General features: G+C 47.4%; 1 protein-coding gene across 1 annotated transcript in view; it reads right to left on the reverse strand.

Annotated features, from left to right (window-relative positions):
• Nucleotides 1–15,741, reverse strand: part of LOC147693602 (X-ray radiation resistance-associated protein 1-like) — a 312,782-nt gene that overhangs the window by 245,455 nt on the left and 51,586 nt on the right. The window contains exon 5 of the mRNA XM_086933820.1: nucleotides 14,544–14,616. Coding sequence (XP_086789946.1) covers nucleotides 14,544–14,616 — 73 coding nt within the window. The remainder of the gene's footprint in view (nucleotides 1–14,543; nucleotides 14,617–15,741) is intronic.

Consider the following 15,741-nt stretch of genomic DNA (forward strand, 5'->3'; position numbering starts at 1 on the left):
GTAATTTTTACCCCTACGCTATCCAACGCTTTCCCTACTGTTGCACCCACTGGAGTGGGAATAGTAAATTTTACCTCTACGCTATCCAACGTTTTCCCTATTGTTGCACCCACTGGAGTGGGAATAGTAATTTTAACCCCTACGCTATCGAACCCTCTCCCTATTGTTGCACCCACTGGAGTGGGAATAGTAATTTTAACCCCTATGCTATCCAACCCTTTCCCTACTGTTGCACTCACTGGAGTGGGAATAGTAATTTTAACCCCTACGCTATCCAACGCTTTCCCTACTGTTGCACTCTTTGGAGTGGGAATAGTAATTTTTACCCCTACGCTATCCCACGCTTTCCCTACTGTTGCACCCACTGGAGTGGGAATAGTAATTTTAACCCCTACGCTATCCAACGCTTACCCTATGCTTGCACTCTTTGGAGTGGGAATAGTAATTTTTACACTTTTGTTATTGTACGTTAATAATATTGGCTATTATTTAATTATATTTTGTTACTATATATATATGTTTTAAGTAATATGAATTAAAAAAAAATATTTTTTTACTTTCATTAATTATTTAATTATTATAAGTTAATTTAAGTCAAAGTCAAAGTCAAAGCACACTTTATTCGATTTAAAAAAAAAATCATAAAAGCCACATACAATACATGTATATTAAAATCACAGTTCGTTTATATACAAAAATCGGTGATGGCCATAATTACTGGGACTTATTTGGCTCATAGAATTAAAAACCATTAGTGATACCTTATTTACAATAAAATGTTCAGTGGAACCCGTTTATTCCTAATTCTGAAAGCTGGCAACACTGAACGTGATGTAAACATTGCCCAACATCTGGAGGTAGATTAATGCAGGTCTGACTTGAGTAAAGCCAGCCTCCCTCAAAACAGGTAACAAGCGTTTTTTCCTTGCGGCAGTATAAAACCCACAAAACATCATAAAATGCATCGTATCTTGTTTTGAAAAATTATCACACTCACAAGGAGGGGCATCTTCTGGATTGTCCCATGATGGGTAGCAGCCTAAAGAGAATTGAATCAAGTTAAACCTAAATCTGACTAATAGGAATCTATGAAAAGGTCTTGTGACATATTTCAGATATGGTTCCAGAGAGGGCGTAGTGATTAACATAGAGTGTGCTCTTACAGATGGTTTCATTATTTCTTTCTCCTCTCTATTAAGACGGGCTCTCTCCATAAAATGGACCTTGATCCACTTTACATCTTCTCTCCTGATATTAGATGGAGTTGAAAAAAGTTCCAGTCTACCTAAGGCAAAAAATGTATTTTTTAGATACTTCAGCCAGGGTATTTTCATGGCATGGTCCAAAGAAACGACATCCTCCACAATAAGATGATTCAAAGTTAACTCTGGATTTAGCCATGTCTTTGCCCAGAATAAGAGGGGTGCCAGGTTCAACTTATCTGCAATGTAAGGCAAACCCACTTCCTTGTGGATAGAAAAGGTAGGGGTCGATTTGGGGACTGAGAGCATTTGTCTGATTATTCCATTTTCTACCCTTTGGATTTTATCTTGGGTAGCGTAGCCCCACAAGGCGGCCCCATAGGTGGCAATGGGAATACACTTGGTGTTATAAACCCTTAACAATGCTTCCATCGGCCTAGCCCCCAGCCTTTTTGTAAAACCCAACAGAGCAGCTGTCGAACGGGCCAAGGATAAACTCTTCACCTTTATCTGAGGAGCCCAGGACCCCCTTTCATCGAAGAGGACCCCCAGGTAAGGGAAGACCGGAACCCTTGAAACCACCTCACCCTTACATATAAATGATTTAGTTCTAAACTTTCCTCTCTGTTTACCCACTACCATAGAATGGGATTTTTTAGCATTTGCCTTCAGGTCAAGGTTTTCCATAAAGGAACCAAAACGTTCCAATAATGTCTGTAGGCCAATACCTGTGCGGGCAATCAGTACGGCGTCATCCGCGTATAGGAGAGCTGGAACCTGTAGTCCTCCCACACGCGGAGCGTCTACCCCCCCCTCCTCTAGATATTTTCCCAACCCGTTTATATAGATGGTAAAATGGAGGGGGGCCAGGATACACCCTTAGCGGACCCCTTTCTCTGACCTAAACGTGTCCGTGCACCTCCCCTCATTTGTGACCCTAACTTTGGCGTATAACTCCTGATGTAAAGAGGCCATAAAAGTGACCAAGGATGGGTCTATCCCCATCTCAAGAAGGATCAACCACAGTTTGGACCTATTAACCAGATCGAAGGCCGAGGAGAGGTCCATGAAGGCCAGATAAAGAGACCCCTCCCCGGCCACCGCATATTTGGCGATCAATAGGTGCAAATTCAAACATTGGTCCAGGGTACCTCGTTTCTCTCTGAACCCGTATTGTATGTTGGAAAGCCCCCCACAGACCTCCAGATTTCCACTAAGTTTGAACAGTAAGACTCTGCCCAGATTTTTGATGGCAGAGTCAAGGAGGGAAATTGGTCTGTAGCACCCCGGGTCCTCACGTTGTCCTTTTTTAGGTCTCGCGCCTGCGATGCATATGGCGAAGCCATATGCCATCGCGCAGGCGCGATACTATTGTTGCCGGGTCTGCTTCCCAGGAGACAGGGACGGTCACGCGCACGCTCAGGACAGCGATCGGAGCCGGCCGCGCGCGCGCGTTCCCAATCTCCTGTCTCTCTGGGAAGCACACAAGCAAGCCCAGCAAGCCCCGCCAAGGCACCACGAGTGAACGCAGTAAGAGTTGTGCAGCCCAGTTTGTGCACTAGTGACGTAATCTCTGCGCGTGGCCTCTGTCGTCCATCTACGCGAGATTTGTAGATATACCGACTGGAAATGACCTTCAAACAGAGATCGCGTCCTCCTTTAGCAGTATTAGTAAAACGCATTCGAGGTGTACTGCACGCAAACGATCCTGAAAATAAGGCATCGTCGGTGCTGTTTCTAAAGCTACGCTGTGCTTAAAGTCAAATACATCTCAGTTCAGAGACTGCTGTAGGCTCAGCCGACGCAAACACACTACCACTGTTGCCCACAATATTTTTGTTTTTCATAATAGAAATAACTATTACTGAACTAATAGCGATCTGTCCATCGTGCTTGCAGGAATGGCCGCACGCCTGGATTCTAAACTGTAAAATGCAGATTAAGCATAGACTTCTGCAGCAAATGGTCAACCCACTCAGAGATATGTGTTTATTTTATATTAATATCGACACCGTTAACTATTCAGTAAAGACCAGTCAAGATAATACTTCTCTCCGGTAGGGGTTATGCAAACGGTCATTATTAGCAGAGAGCTGCTGCGCACTTGAAACGGAGCTGCAGCGCCATCTGCAGACCTGCGGGGGTGTTCAGGGAGGGAGTCGCCCCTGGCAGCGTTGGCATGGGTTAAGTGCAGTGCAAGCACTGAACGTTACCAAGCCTGGGCACGAGATATTGCCAGGCATTTGCGACCCCTGCACTTCAGCGAAAATACCAGAGTGAGGTATCTGCAGAACACGCACCGTGTGATCTCTGCAGTTCGGTCTGCACTCCTTCTCGAGTAGAGAAAAAAGGATTTGAAAACGGTTGTTCCCCCTTGTGCGATGGAACGCAACCCTGGGGAATTCGGAATGCTTACGAGTGACTGAAGCATATACATAATTTGTATTTTAAAGTGGGTCGTACCCCTCAAATACGCGTGTGCGAAGGTGCGCCTCACACACCTGTGCTTGCCCACAATCAGTAAATAATACGCATACCATGACTCCCAATATATCCTGCCTGCGCTCAGGTTACCTTTTTTCCAAGACTGCAACCCAATTTTTCCCAAACCACACTGCACTCTCTCCCACACTGCACTCCTCTCTCTCCACACTGTACTCCACTCTCTCCACACTGTACTCCACTCTCTCCACACTGCACTCCACTCTCTCCACACTGCACTCCACTCTCTCCACACTGCACTCCACTCCACTCTCTCCACACTGCACTCCACTCTACCCCACACTGCACTCTCTCCACACTGCACTCCAATCTCCCCCACTGCACTCCACTCTCCCCCACACTACTCCACTCTCCCCCACACTGCACTCCACTCTCTCCACACTGCACTCCACTCTCTCCCACACTGCACTCTACTCTCCCCCACACTGCACTCCACTCTCCCCCACACTACACTCCACACTGCACTCCTCTCTCTCCACACTGTACTCCACTCTCTCCACACTGCACTCCACTCTCTCCACACTGCACTCCACTCTCTCCACACTGCACTCCACTCCACTCTCTCCACACTGCACTCCACTCTACCCCACACTGCACTCTCTCCACACTGCACTCCAATCTCCCCCACTGTACTCCACTCTCTCCACACTGCACTCCACTCTCTCCACACTGCACTCCACTCCACTCTCTCCACACTGCACTCCACTCTACCCCACACTGCACTCTCTCCACACTGCACTCCAATCTCCCCTACTGCACTCCACTCTCCCCCACACTACTCCACTCTCCCCCACACTGCACTCCACTCTCTCCACACTGCACTCCACTCTCCCATACTGCACTCCACTCTCTCCCACACTGCACTCCACTCTCCCCCACACTACACTCCACACTCTCCACACTGCACTCCACTCTCTCCACACTGCACTCCACTCTCTCACACTGCACTCCACTCTACCCCACACTGCACTCTCTCTACACTGCACTCCAATCTCCCCCATTGCACTCCACTCTCCCCCACACTGCACTACACTCTCCACACTGCACTCCACTCCACTCTCCCCCACACTGCACTCCACACTCCCCCACACTGCACTCCACACTCCCCCACACTGCACTCCACTCTCTCCCACACTGCACTCCACTCTCTCCCACACTGCACTCCACTCTCTCCCATACTGCACTCTACTCTCCCACACTGCACTACATCGCTCCGTGCTCATGCCCTCCTTAACTACTGTCCATATCAGTCACTTCCCCCAGGCCACTATCTACACCTGTAGTAACCCCGACCCCTCCCCGCCCTTTAAGACATCACTTCCTGACTCAGTTCCTGCTTCCCTCCTGGATGCTTTCCTTCTATTCTAGCCCCTTCCCTCGCCTCCCCTCAGCTTTTTAAACTGCAGTCAGCCAGCATCTTCCTCCTCCCTGCCCAGCAGCCCTCGGCCGCAGTCCTTGCATCTGCACCCTCCTTCCATGCTGTAGCACATACCTGCTCCTCTCCAGGTTGCAGTGGGCGCCCCTCCCACTCCCTCTATATACTCCTTCCTGTAGCGCATATAATACCTTCCCTGGGCTGCACTTATCGCTCACGCCGCTTCAGCCTATTCTTCTCCTTTCCCAGCGGCCTTAAATGACGACCATAACTGCTCTCCTCAGCTCCAGTACATCCATTATTTCCCCCCTGATGCAGCCCTGCCCCTACCTCCCCTCCCTCGCCTTTATGTAGTCCTTCCCAGCACTCACTTCGTTCCTCCTCTTTCTCAGGTTCCCTACCTGCTCTCTCCAGGATGCTGCTCCTGCCCCGGTCTCACCTTGCCAGCAAGGATGCTCTGAGCTTAGGAGCTTCCCACAATGCACCTCCCCTCTGCATCCAGGAGTAGGAACCGCCAATCAGAAGGCTGATTCTTTCTGGTCTAGTCTAGCAGTATCGGCTGAGGCAGAGTCGGGCGAGACCAATAGGCCGTGAGTGGGACGCTCAGGTCCTCAGTCCCCTGCTCCTCCTATCTCTCTTTTTTTGCATTACGTGTTGCAGCAAAAGCACCCCTCCTGGCCGACCCCATTCCACTGACACAACCCTTAATGTAAATATCCAATGCGAACCTCCCCGTCCAGCCATTCTCAGTGGACATGCACGAGCAACAGAAACGCAGGAGCTGAAGTCGGGGCACTCCCGCGGCCTCCTACGAAGATCCGTACCCTCTGTCAAGAGCGCCCTTGGCGCCATCTTTCCCCATATTTAGGGCTCGCCTGGCGTTGCAGCGCGAAGCGCTGCCGCTCTTGAGCCTTATTGTCGCTGTGTTGCCTCCCCAAGTGGTACAGACTGGTGCACGAGCAGACACCGGTCTGTGAACGCGCGAGCCGCAGGGAACGCCAATATGCACGCTCACGGCATCACACTCCTGCCCTCCCGCGTCTCTTCCAAGGCTCGCTCCAGGCCAACTTGTTGGTAGCATCGACTGCTCTTCCTACCCGTCACTTTTCTACTAACTCATTTTATGCATTACTATGCGCCCCCTCTTCAGCGCCACTCTAAACAAGTTTTTGCAGGTTGTGTCCTGTGAAAGCTCCTGCAGCAGGCAGGCAGGCTGCGGGAAACCTGAGCTCGGGCAGTAACAGCAGAGCAACGCTGGCTGCAGGCAGCCACGACTCTCCCCTCCTCTCGGTTGCTTACACGGATCAACTTAACCGGGGAGTTAGGTGTCCAGACTCTGCACGTGGCACGGTCGGGGTGATCTGCGAGAGTCCTGGCCCCTGGAGGATCCCTGCCCCTTCCCTGCTTCAGAGCCTTCAGTCTGCCAGGCTGGCACGAGTAAGTATACATTTTTGTTAGCACAGTCTCTGCTTGATGGATGTCTTCATTTTATAGGCACCCGCTCTTGTCATCCTCCGTGCTTTCACCCCTGGAGCAGTGTGCGGCTAGCTCGGCTCGAAGTGCTGAGCACTCACTACCTGGTCTTGTCAGCTCCATTAGTTTTACCCCAAGATCAGCGGCGAGCTCACAGCTGTGAAAATTAAAAGTCTTGTGTTTTTTTTGCAGAGCGAAGTTATTTTTCAACAACCAGCTGTTCCTAATGGCCCCTTGGGTCAAACGTTTGTATTTCTCGTTTGGCCCATCTTAGCTCACTGCTCAACCCGGTGAAAACTAATAGGGAAAACAAACAATCTTTTCTGTGCAAACCCTCCCTTGAGATCATGGAAAAATAGGCTGCTGTAAATATTGCACGGTTAATGGCTGTAGGTGTCTGGGAGGTTAAATATGTGTTGGGTTTAAAACCAGTGGCTTTCAGTGTTTACGGACAGGTGGCTTTGTTACTGCCACCAGCACATGCCTATTTCAATGAGGGCGACAGGCTCTGTTATTGTTAATAGTCTGGGAAGTAAACTTTCAGCGGACATCCCACTCGACACGCACATTGTTGTCAATGTACGGCGGGACTTTAAGTAATTAAAAGCACCACCACATCCACCACCACCACCACCACATCCACTACATCCAACACCACCACATTCACCACCACATCCACCACCACATTCACCACATCCACCACCACATCCACCACAGCCACCACCACATCCACCACCACATCCACCATACACCACCACATACACCACCACTACGTCCACCACCACCATGTCCACCACCACCACGTCCACCACCACCACGTCCACCACCACCACATCCACCACCCCCACATCCACCACCACATCCACCTCCACCCCCACATCCACTACATCCACCACCACCACATCCACATCCACCACCACATCCAACACCATCACCACATCCACCACCACTATATCCACCACATCTACCACATCCACCACATCCACCACATCCATTACCACATCCACCACATCCACTACCACATCCACCACCACCACATCTACCACCACCACATCCACCACCACCACCACATCCACCACCATCACCACATCCAACACCACCACCATATCCACCACCACCACATCCACCACCACCACGTCCACCACCACATCCACCACTACCACATCCACCACTACCACATCCACCACTACCACATCCACCACCACCACATCCACCACCACCACATCCACCACCACCACATCCACCACCACCACATCCACCACCACCACCACATCCACCACCACCACATCCACCACATCCACATCCACCACATCCACATCCATCACCGCCACATCCACCGCCACCACATCCACCACCACACCCACCACATCCACCACACCCACCACATCCACCACCACAACCACCACATCCACATCCACCACCACCACATCCACCCCCACCACATCCACCACCACCACATCCACCACATCAACCACCACACCCACATCCACCACCACCACATCCACAACCACCACATCATCCACCACCAACACATCCAACACCCCCACATCCACCAGATCCACTTCCACCACATCTATGTGTGTGTGTGTGCTCTTTGTGTGGCTCTGTGTGTGTGTGTGTGTGTGGTTGCACATGCAAGAGGTCTCACATTTGCGAGAGATTAAGCTATTAGCATTATAAATGACAATGCCATTTATTTATCTGTTTTCAAAACAAACACATACATAAAAAAATTGTCATTTACAATGCCAATAGCTCTAACTTTTGCAAAGGCGAGACCGTTGCACTGTAAATGCTTGTTAAAGATTGGTACTATAATGGAGGTTGCCCAGGTATTGGGGAACACATTTTCATTTGCTGCCCTAAAAACTTTGGTTAGAACCTGAGACCAAATTATCGGAGAATGTCTATATAGGTCTGCAGGTACGCCATCGGCGCCCGGCGCCTTGTTTTTTGAGGTCTCCAAAATGGCCTTCAACACCTCCTCCTCAGAAAACTCTACCGGGGGGGACACCCGAGCAACCAATTGGCCGCGCGAGGCTGTACTATTCTTGTCACCATAGACATCTTTGAAATGAAGGACCCACTTCTCGTCCGGAATAACGCAGTCAGTGACTGCGTTTTGTGTCCCGACAAAAAAAGGGTGATTTATGATCTCCCAAAATTTCTTACTATCTCGCAAGACATCGATAGAGAGAAGTTTGTCCCACGCTTCACTTTTAATTGCATCTTTTCTCTCCTTTAGTGTCAGTTTATACTTCCTCCTTAGATTGGCGAGAAGAGTCTTGTCCCTTGGTATGACTTTTAACGCACGCTTCAAACGAGTATTTAGTCGTGAACAGTTTGAGTCAAACCGTGAACAGTTTGAGTCAAACCACTTTAAAGTACTAGGCACTCTCTTAGTGGGCTTAACTGTCAGATCCTTCGATATTTGAACACATATCGATTCAAAAGCCTGTATGATTGTTTGGTTGGGGACCTCTTGGTTTAAGCATGTTTCTATATCTCCCTCGATTTTAGGCAATACATTTGCCATAAAATCATCTGGGATCACCTTGCCGAACTTGAGCCGCCTACCCTGATCAGTAGGCACAAGTACCTCCTGCCCATGGGGGCGGCCCAAGGCCACACGTTTAAGGTCTCCCCAACACATCACCAATAGCACAGGGTTATGATCACTGTAGGCTGAGGGAATTGTCCTATAGGTTTTCACCTTGGTGTTTAGCCCAGGAGTGATGAAAATATAATCAATTATGGAACCTTGAGGTGTTCCTTTATAGGTGGGGACTCTCTCCCCCCCACCTGTATTGAAAGATTCATACAAATTAAAACTAGCCAATAGTGCTTCCAGTGCTTCACCTGATTTTGTATGTTCAAAATGGGGAATTGATACCCCTAAAAGTCCCGCGTATTCATCTATGTAACAGGGGAGATTGCATGAATGGGTATTAAAATCGCCCAACACAATGAGCTCAAAAGCAGTGTGCTTATTAAGACTGAAATTGAGTAAAAATGTCTCTAGGGGTGCAATGTAACCAGTATCCATTGCCCTCTCCCGAGAATTATAAAACTTAATTAGTAGGATGGAACAGTTCGGTGAAACAGTCCATTCCACAATCAAAAGATTAGAAGAGCCTGACTCCAGTTGCTTAAAAGACCCCACTAAATGTAGAGAGAAGAGGAAAATTAATCCCCCCTTCGCTCTCATCCGCCGCATTGGGTGTCGCTGGTATAAAAAAAGCTAGCAAAACCATCTAGCCAGGTGTTTACTGAGGTTTCCCAGGATTCTTGAATAGCTATCACATCATAGGAGGAAATGAAATTAATCCATAGCGGGTCTTCCCTCTTCACTCTCGTGCCTGCAACGTTCCAACTAAGGATTTTGCATAATGCTTTGTCCTCCTCCTGCAAAGTCCCAGTTATAGGAGCGACTAATGTAATAGTAGTATTACTAGCAACTCGCCTACACTCAGGCCTATTAACAGGGGACTCCAACCGTCATTCGCAGTCATCCAGGCCGGAGAATGCTTCAAATCTATTAGTTGTCTCCAAGGGCGTAAAAGGCAGCAAATGGTCCATTCCCCTATTTCCTTGCGGGTGGTCTGAACTTCTATAGTTATTCCCGTGCCCCCTATGAGGTACAGTATTCCATCCGTATACATTTTTTGGCAATGTAAGATTGGGGGCCTGCCACATGTATTGGTTGTTATATGTTACGGGCGGATTGTTCAAAAGGCCAAAAGGTGCCTCAAAAGACATCATGGGTGTCACCTGGGATCTTGGGTAGAAGTAGGTCAGATCACAAGGAACGATGGTTGAACCAGAGGTCCTTGGCATCCAATTTAGGATGTGTCTGACCGCACTTGGGTCCCTAAAGTTTATGATTATTAAATTGCCCTCTATATCTTTCACTCGACTCCCCAGCCAGGAGAGCCGCCGCACGTGGACAATCTCTCCATTGATATTACATGGGAGCGGTCTGTGCTGGCGAAGCCAATGCATGGTTTTATTTTTTAATTGGCTAAAGCCTTCCCTCTTAGTGTCTTCTAAAGTAGGGACACCCATGAGTACAACAACATAGGGGACCGCATCAGGTGGTAATTCGACTTGGCGGCCCCTCTGACTTCCTACTCTGTCTGGCTGTGCCCTCCCCCCTAGAACCTGCTTATTTCCAGTGATAGCTATACCAACCCCCTTCAGGATTTCCTTACAAATGCATTGGACAGGTTGATTAGATGCCTTAGGTGGATTCCCCCCATTATAGTTTCGACTCACCGGGTTGCTAGCTAAAATTGAGTCCTTTTGGTGTGAAGGGATAGAGGTTGGAACAACGGCTGCGGGGGGTAAGTCTGGCTCTGCTGGTACTTTCGATAGACCTGCTTTGTTGGTAATAGCCATTTCTATGTCCCCCAGTCGTTGCTCCAACCTCTTCAACCTCTCTAATATAGGAGAAGTAAATGCCCTAAGTAAGTGTTCAATGCTGTCGAGGGAGAGAGTCGACAGTTGTTCCTTGGGTATATGATTACTGGTGGGTGTCAAAGCAGGTCTAGCTCCAGTCATTGTAGAGATGTTTATAGGGGATACCTCCTGGGCTGGGTCGAGAGATAAAGTAGCGTTTATGGTGGGTGCAGGTGTAACTGTAACCTTTCTACCCTTTCCAAAATCAGTATGACTGATCTTAACTCTTTGTTGAGCACCTCCCCTCTTCTGTCTCTTGTTTGGTGGGGGTCCAATGGCTTTAACAACTTCCCGCTTCCCAGCTTTCATTTTCCCCATTACTACTCGAGGGTTATCAGGTATTATTTATATTAAAGTGCTAGTATCGCTGATGGCCAGTGTATTATTTTCTTCCACACTATTAAGAGCAGTCGAAGAGGGGGGCGTATCACGCAGGAGCGTTGGAATTCCCTGTCTAGATAGGGGGTTCTCGCTTCCTTGTGTCAGACCTACGCCGACTGGGTTAATCTGGGATAATGTGACCGCAGGTGATCTATTTTTAATAGATTCAATAGAACGACGGCGGGCGGTCCTTCGTTCTGCCAGGTCACATTCCCTTTCTATGTCAGGAGCAGGTTTTCTAAAGTAGTTATCCAAAGTACCTTTGCTATTTCCCCCTACGTCCGGCAACAGATTTTTTTCTTGAATAGTGGCCATGAGGACTACAAGAGTCAGTGTTGGTGGGAATATATAGCAGGGCTGATTTTATCTAAATTAATAACTTGGATTTACCAGAGAATAGCCTTAGGTAATGAAATAAAACCTGAACCCTGAATAGATAAATACCCTTTCAACCTAGTACCCAATATATAGATGTTATTAGTGGGGCGACGGGGGAGGAGAACCTTAAGATTAACACTGGGTAAGAAGCGCTATATGGAGTTAGACACAAAATAAACAATTCCAATGAATAGGCTCAATGCGAGCGCATGACATAGGTGCACAATATCAGAAACGGGACAGTCTTACTTGTTGCGGAACAGTAGAATAAGAGGTCAGCAGAAGTTAGAGGCCTGGCCCAGCCCAGCCTTGTTCAGCCACCTAACGGCCACACAACGGCCTGCCCTTTGCCCGGGCTTAGCCCGGCGCCAGCCCGCGCGCGTCCCGCGTGCGCGAACCCCTGAGCAATTATATAGATGGAGGAGGTGGGGGCGGGAAGAGGACCAGCTGCGGCAGATTAACAACACACTGCCCGCTGGTCCTCTCAGTCCCGCTGGAGTCCGGTTTCAATCACTTCATCGCCCACTGGCCCGAGTCTCCTTCCTTGAGCGGCACCCACGGAGCGGGAGCCGCGAAAAGTGGACAGATTAAGGCTGAAGTCCTGGGGGTGTAACGGCAATCAAAGACACCACTCCCGTAGTTTCCCGAGCAGAGAAAATTTAAGTATTTGAAAGTATATTTTAGTAAATAATTTTTAATATTAATTTAATTTAACATTGTTTTTAATAAAGTCGATATTTTTTAAAACTATATTTTTGTAAACGATATTTTTAACTCGATATTTTTGTACTTACCTGTTTGTAGATAGAAACTCAATATTTTGTCAGTCAATATTTTTTCAACGATATTCTTGATGGTCGATATTCTGTCTCTCGATATTATTTCAATGATCCATTAGAACTGGCTAGGGCCCCTGTACCCAAATCAGTGGCTGGACCGATCCCTCACTATGAAAGAACAAATCTCTGTCATTACCAGTTCATGTTTTTACATGTTGCGCATGCTGAGAAGAGTCTTTCCTCGATTACCACTCTTCACAAGGAAAACTCTAGTCCAGGAACTGGTTATCAGCCATCTTGACTATGGCAATTCACTCTAAGCGTCAGGTGGTACAGAATACTGCTGCACGTCTTATTTGTAACCTCCCCCCAGGTACGTCAACTGCCCCTTTTCTACAGTCCCTGCATTGGTTACTGGTAAGAAACAGAATTATTTTTAAGATCTGCTATTTAGCCCACAAGGCTCTACAGGGTAAAGGGCCTAAGTATCTATCCTTAAAGCTCATCCCCTGTACCATTCCAGACTTCTAAGATCACGCGACAAGGCGCTGCTCAGGGTCCCCCATTCAGAAAGGCGAGATCAGGTTGCAGATCGTTCTCCTTTCTCGCCCCCCATCATTGGAATAAACTCCCACTACAATTATGTACTAGTGAAAAACACTTCCATTTTAGGAAAACACTCAAGACCCATCTATTTTAAGGATAGCTCCTTCTATCTGTCATCCTGGTCTGGCGCCGAGATACCCCTTTGGGGGTGATTCAAGCGCATAATAAATCAAATAACATGCTAAGGGCCTTGACCAAATGTGAAGTCCATGTTAATGGTCGCTCAGACAGCATGGCCTCCAGAACATTCTCCTTCTTCATTCTGGCGAAAACCTTGCAGAACCTACAGACAGGATGAGCCGAAACGTGTTAGCAAAAATGCCCTGACAGTGGCTAGTATAATACAGCGACAGCCAAGTCCACTCCCTAGATCCTTACCTTACAGATACACAGTAAGGGTCTTGACATTGTGCAGAGGACACCATGTGCCTCACTCGCTCTAGGGTTGAAGAGATGAGGGCATCACGCTCTTCTGCTATGAGATGGATACGCAGATGCCTGTAGGCTCACACCACAGCTCCCAAGATGTAGGTGTACATGCACAGTGGGGGTGGATGTTGAAGGAAAACTTTGCTTCTCAGTGCTCATCCCTCTAGTGGACTCTGACAGGACAGAGTCAAAATGCCATCAGTCCTTATGACTGACAGTTTCAATACCGAATGGTCGTTGGGTGGGCTGATCCAAAAGATGAACAACACTTCCAACAAAGCAAAGGCTCAAGGAGCTGACTCACAGCACCTTTCTATGTAAGAGGGCCTGTTGGATGTACCAAATGTGAGTGACAGTTTGAACAATGGCTGAAGGGGGCCGATCTAAAACACCTTCAATATGCTTACTGCATTATGTTTGATTGATAACATGAGCTTTAGCAGGCATGTATTATTGTCTTTATGTTAGACCTAAATATTAAACAAACTGGGAGGAATTCAGTGCAGGGAAGGCGCTGGCATGGCTTTTGAAACAATGAACTTACCACACTGATATACGAATAATCAAAACTAAATACTCCAGTGATGCTGAAAATCAACCCAAATTATTGAGCAGGGCTAAGTTAGTGCAATACCAGCCAGCTGCCTATGACATCACCACCATGGTAGCACCAGGTACTCTGTAAAACCAGCAACAGCTGTAAATACTGCCTCCTTCTAAGGGTAAGAGGGGCAGCAGGATATCACTAGTCCTATTCCAGCATAGACCTGTGCCCTAGCATGGACAGACACCCATGCAAGGCCAACATAGTCCATTTCAGTCTAGCGGTGCAGTCATGAAGGGAGCACAGCCTTCCTGACCTACCACAGTGTAAGGGTACTGGCAGATAAACAGGCTGGGCACCTTCTGTGCCAGTACCTCAGTAAGCTGTGTGCTTTGTAGACTTTGTGAGTCACTCACCTAATGATAACAAGTTTTCTGTTGCACTGATGTAGGCCACACAGTCAAACTGCTCAAAGTCATCTTCCTTAACCTGCAGGAGAAAAATTGAGGAAAAAACCATACATTGAGTTGGGCAGTTTTCAAAAAGTGGTATTTTTCTAGGTTCTGCCCCACAAAGATATAGAATAAATTGCATTCTTCCACTCAACAGCAGACATGTCCACAAAGGTCTCAGGTACAGAGACTAAAACAAAGAATTCAAATGAAGGTTTGTTAAAAATTACGGAAACATGTCGAAAATGTGGAGCTCTAAGCATTTTCAAGGACTGATACCGTCATCACTTTCTTTTTATTAATATAAAAATAAGTTTAACACATTCAGACAGTATCTTTATTTTTAAAATCTCTACAATGTGATACGTTTGTCTCTCTGGGAGCATTTCCCCAACATTTTAGCTCACTGGGTTTGGCACTTATTTTTCCCTACATCCATGCACCTTTTTATGTGCTATTGCACTCTGTCCCAACAGTAACTTTTCCCTCTCTCGCTCTCTGTCAATACTGCACTGCTGCCAAATTTCAACTGTTTCATTCCATTATGTCTGGAAACTGGAATTAGAAATTAACTCGTTGCTGCTTAGCAATACTGAACACAGGGTTTCTTTTTTTTTTAATTTCAAAGATTTTATTGAAATTTTTTAAAAGAAATACAGTACAGTGGTAATGCAAGGCGGTACAGGTGCAATACTTGGTGCCTTTGTGGTTACATTAGTCGTGCCGCAGGGTAGGCTCGTTCAGTCGCTGAAGATTCTTGAGACCAAAATAAGTCTCTCACCCAGTTCTGGCATGATGCGGTCTCTTATTTTCTATCAGAAAAATCTACAAGAACTCCCAGCTCTGCTGCCCTATAGTATATTCTTCATATTTCTTTCAGAAATGTATGTAGACACACTTTCAGATCCTACCTTTGTGTGAGGATGACACTTTGTACAATACTTTATTTAAAATACAAAAACAAAACAAGACAGTCAGAAGACGCAATAAGTTCCGGGTGGCTTTCTCTTAGACCTCTGCCTCGATTACAGGGCCTGGTTAAATCCCTGGAAGTATAATTACCACTGGTCCTGGTAGTTCCTAGAGTGGGAAAATAATGGGAATTTTAGGAGATTTTGTGGAATAAAATCCAGGAATCTGTGCTTCACGCCAATTCCCATGT

This window comes from Lissotriton vulgaris, chromosome 8 (assembly GCF_964263255.1).
Source record: "Lissotriton vulgaris chromosome 8, aLisVul1.2, whole genome shotgun sequence".
NCBI lineage: Eukaryota > Metazoa > Chordata > Amphibia > Caudata > Salamandridae > Lissotriton > Lissotriton vulgaris.